At 45.5% G+C, this 5,179-nt stretch overlaps 1 protein-coding gene across 1 annotated transcript; it reads left to right on the top strand.

The window, feature by feature from the left end:
• Positions 1–316: 316 nt before the first annotated feature.
• On the top strand, positions 317–1,264 carry LOC138367095 (uncharacterized). The gene has a single exon (XM_069328498.1). The coding sequence runs from the start codon at positions 317–319 to the stop codon at positions 1,262–1,264; it is 948 nt and encodes a 315-aa protein (XP_069184599.1).
• The last annotated feature ends 3,915 nt before the right edge of the window (positions 1,265–5,179 follow it).

Genomic DNA, 5,179 nt, shown 5'->3' with positions numbered 1-5,179 from the left:
CACACACCAAGCCACCCGCCTCGCCACAAACAAAGGGAGAGTCACGGGCACAAACTACCGAAAGGCAAACAAACAGACAGAAGGGCACGCAGCACAAAAGAAAGCACAAAAGTAGAAAATCATCAGACATACTTGCCCGGAAACACGTCCCGAGGGAATCGTACATGGAACGCCTCCCATCGCGACCACTGCCAAGGGCCCTGACCATCCACCGGGGACGCCATATCATCCGGGACATTGGCCACAAACACCTTCAAACAGGGCACCCAAATGGTATCACTCCTGACCCGAGTGACCGGCACACGCTCCCACACCAATGGAACTGCCCCACCCTGAAAGTCCAGCGCCTCCTCTCAGATCGGTAACAGAGCAATCCGCGCCCAGTGACCCAACGGCATCACAGACTCCGGTAACACAGTCCCCAACGGACATCTTTAGAGGAGGGAGCCGGACAGAAGGCACCATCACAAGGGCACCAGCTTCCACGGGCACACCACCGGACGACCGCCAGGATACCGAACTGCGCACATCCTTCCGCAAGGTCACCACCAGGCCACGCCCAACCCCTTCATCCCCACCATCCCTGGCAGCAGAGGCCACCACGCCCCACCACGGAGAGGCCCCCGGTGGAGAAGAAACATCAGGCACACCCGAGACACAGGCACCAACGTCAGCAGGCACATGGACTTCCGCCACCACTAACTACGGAGCCAGCGACGCATCCGGAACCACTCCATCCACACCCGAAGACCCACAGTCACTAAATTCCCCAACATCAGCCCAGGCAGACGACGAACGCTGGGAACGTTTGGGCACCGGCCTGAGATCGTCAGAGCCGGAAGCTGACTCAGAAACACGGGCCCCATTAGCCGGACGAACTGACGCCCGCCGCAGAACAGCAGCAGCCTCGACCACAGGGGGAACCGGACCACACACATCAGGGGCCCCCACAGCCACCCCAGCACCCAGCACAGCCGGGAGCCGAGGCGAGGATGCAGGGCCAGGCGCAGCAGCTGAAGTCGGGTGTGTACACGGCGATGCCTTACAGAGAGCAACAGGAAGGTCCACGGGAGCAACAGCGACAGGAGCAGGAGTAGCATCCGATGGCACCGCAACATCCGGAGGAGGGTCGATGACAACCGGGGGAACGTCGGGCGACGCAGGGGAAGCCTCAGCAACGAACGGGATGCTCACCTCCTCACCCCCAGAGTCCTCGTCCAGAGGGAGCGGCGGGAAATCCTCTTCCCGGAACAAGTTGACTTGAGCAACCGGGGCCGCATCGCACCCGGCAGCCTGATGCCCCAACAGGCCACACCGAAAACAGGTACGAGGCTGCCGGGCATAGTATACCCGGAGGTAGTACCCCAGAAGCCGGACCGAAGATGGAATATCCGACCGCAGGCGCATCCCCAAGGTGCGAACGTTCGTCCGCCTACCTGCATACCTCCCAGAGGAGAGCGTGTTGACCCTCACACTGATCACCGCTCCAAACCGCTGAAAGTAACGCCGGAGAACGTCCTCGGGAAACTCCAGGGGCGCCACAGGCACACTGACATACGTCAGTGCACCACTACGGTCCGAGATGGATACAGAGCCGGCACCACCCGGCAGCGACAACGAAAGTCCCTCGTAACGACGGAGAAAATCACGGTACACCTCCTCCGTCACGAACTTGATGAAACCCGGTGGGCAGTTACAAGCTCAATACCGTAAACGGCCATCACAGGGACACAGAGCATGTCGCACATGACCATTTCAATAGCCGCATATCCAGCACGACCAGTGAACTCCAGGCCCACAGAGTTCACGCACTTAACAGGAGGAAGGGGCCCACCCATGGCAAGCTCGCCACGTCAACACCTGGCCACCACTTATTGTACCACTGAGGGACCCTGACCACACTTACTGTACCACACTGATGGGCCCTGGCTGTCACTTACTGAATCAAACTGTGGGACCCTGGCAACCACCTACTGTACAACACGGAGGGTCCCTAGGCACCACTTACTGTACCAGATGTGGGAAATTTTTACCCACCATATCTAATTATCATCTAAGAAATGTATAATTTCTGTATCATATCTAAAATCATATCAGAATCATTATATATTCATTATACAGTTTGATCCTAGAAGATAATGCCACTTGGATCCCGTATGACATAGGGCCCTATAGATGCCTACGTGACTTTGTGCATGATCTCTCATGGATCCAGAAGCTTCTAGAAGGATTTTTTAATTAAAAAATTATTGGAACATTGATTCAATATCCGGTAGGGATAAAATCGAATCCTTAATAAGAATCAGTGGTACTATCAAGTACTACTTATAATCTTTATATCCTATATCAAATTATATTATAATCACATCTTATCTCAATCATAAGTCTAGACTGTAAAAATAATCAATCAATATTCATAGAAGACTTCCATGCTCTGGGAGCATGGGAGGGGATCTGGGGCAGAACGCCTACGAGAGCCCAGGAGGACCGCGCGTTCGTTGACAACTGTAAACACGTGTGGCGGATCTTTAGCGAACATTACCAGCTCAAGGACACCTTATCTAATATCTTTATCACCAGTGAACACTCTCTAGAACTGGGGGAGTACCTGGACAATATCTACAATGAAAATCCTAGAACATTTATATAAAATAAGAGTGTATAGTGGAGATCACAGTGACACGGTTTCCACCACCTTCATTCCTAGTCTTCATCAACTATCATTCTTCTGCAACTGTAGGGAAAATCACGTAGCAACGCTACCAGTACATCATACAGCAACACTGTGACAAAAAATATCGTGCCTAAACTCAACAAGAGAAAGTTAATCAGTCTGGCACCTTGTCAGACAGGCACCCTGACTGGCAGAGAAGTATATAGAAGGTTATTTTGGTATATGATTGGCCAATTGTATGCTTGTGTGACTTTAATATCCTATAAATCTGTCTGTCGGTTAAAAAGCGAGGCAAAGCCTCACATTTCAGTAAGTTTATTACAACCCGTTCTCGCAAATTTAATAAGTCAATATTGACTTATTAAATATGTGCATAGGTGACATACTTAACATAATAGATACCCTTAAAAAGATTCATAGAAAACACCGACCTTACCTAACCTTGTTAGTATCTTAAGATAAGCATCTTATTGCTTCGTAATTACAATTATTACCTAACCTATAATAGGTATAGGTTAAGTAATAATTGTAATTACGAAGCAATAAGATGCTTATCTTAAGATACTAACAAGGTTAGGTAAGGTCGGTGTTTTCTAAGAATCTTTTTAAGGGTATCTATTATGCTTAGTATATCACCTACGCACGTAGTTAATAAGTCAATATTGACTTTACGAATTTGCGAGAACGGGTTGGTTTATTAATATAGTAGAAGAACAGTACGTCCTTATCCAGGCACTAGACCTCATGAGTGTCCAGTTGTGTCAGAAAGATTCAGTCGCAATGCGTAAATAAAGTCTCATGAGTGTCCATTGTGTGGAAAAGAATTCAGTCAAGTTGACTACATAATCATATAAATTGAATATAAATATGTCTGCATATATGCTTGAATATATAAATTAAGTTAACAATTGCTTGCTTAGTTATTTTTAAGTTATCTTACAAGTTCATATAATTTAATAATAATTTTTAGTACTTAGTTAAGTGCTTAGACTACATTTAAAGTCATTTATTATACTTTTACAATTTAATTTGTTGTTTATAGTATAAGAACCTATTGGCTGTTAATAGTTATGGTGCTAGGTGTTACGATATATCGTATCGTGTTATTTCATCGCATAAAGGCACAATTATTTAAGTCATACGTTCATTATTACAGGAAGAACGAGGTTAACAACCATGGAGGTCGTTAACGGTCAGCACGGTATGGCTCGTCCGGTGGCGGGAATTTCTGTTAGCCAATCAGAACCATCGGGCGAGGTAACTTGTGCTGGCCGGAGCATGTGGAGAGACAAACATCTACTCCCCTCCATTGAGTCAACAGGCTGTCGTCGCGTTTGGATGTGTGCCCAACGGACCCAACTGTTAGTGTGCTCCACCCTCACGAAGGAAGAGGACCTCGAGGCATGGTCGACGTTCTTGAAAGTTATGGAAGATAACAGCTTTGAGATTTAGAGATTGGCGTGGAGGTAACGCGCTGATTTTCTGAATAGTGGTCCAAAATTACGGACAAGTGAAGTTATAAGTGGAAAGAACAATCGGATAAGAGACGACCATTTCATGGTCGCAGTGTCTCTCTCTCTCTCTCTCTATATATATATATATATAACTGTACTGGTGTAAAACGCACACATATTTATATACATGTAATATATTGTATATAAGGTGAATAGAGATATATCCGAATATATCCATGATGAAGTTTTATACCATCTTATTTTCTTGTCCTTTGTCAGACCTCAGCACAAAGTGTGTCGCACCAGACAACAGGTTAAGCTGAGGCTGACACCTGTTCTGATTCATGTACCCCGTTGTAGTACAACGAAGCATAGGATAAACATTCAGAATAAACCTAACTTAAATGTGTTGGGTTGTCAACAGTTCGATCCCAACATAGGTTAGACTATGTATGTTTAAATCCCTGATTTAAACACAGCCAGTGTTCAGTCATATAACTGAATTTATCAAATCTTATCCTTGTATAATATACAAGCTGATGTGAGATCCCTGTCTACAGGTGGACTGGAACATCTATCAACTAATTCATTTACCCCACCTGTCCCTTACGGCCCACAATCTGTCATTAGGAAAAGAGGAGCTAGGATTTACGACCCTAGCTAGAGATTTTAAGAATTAATTTGCAGACAGTAATTTTTTAATTTAGTTCAGTCCAAGTCTCTAGTAGTCTCCTCTTATATCAATCCCAACAGGTTTTCCCACATTAATGGTCCTTCGAACCAGATATTTATGGTCATTCGTTTACCAAATATCATTCCAGCAAATACATAAGAAACTTCTTGAGTTTGCATTGGAATAAATTTTACATATTATAGCCTAACCTAGCTATCAGCCAATATTTATCATAGCTATATATCTAAGTAAACATATTGTTTGCAGTGGCTTAAGCCACCATATCCATTAACTAGTAAGCATTCATAGCATACTAATATTGTTCTGTGTTAAGAAACCACTGTACTTAAGTATATCAGTGTCAAAGACACAACTGCA

This window comes from Procambarus clarkii, chromosome 21 (assembly GCF_040958095.1).
Source record: "Procambarus clarkii isolate CNS0578487 chromosome 21, FALCON_Pclarkii_2.0, whole genome shotgun sequence".
Lineage (NCBI taxonomy): Eukaryota > Metazoa > Arthropoda > Malacostraca > Decapoda > Cambaridae > Procambarus > Procambarus clarkii.
Note: the sequence above shows the minus strand (reverse complement) of the source record. Positions and strands in the feature narration are given on the sequence as shown.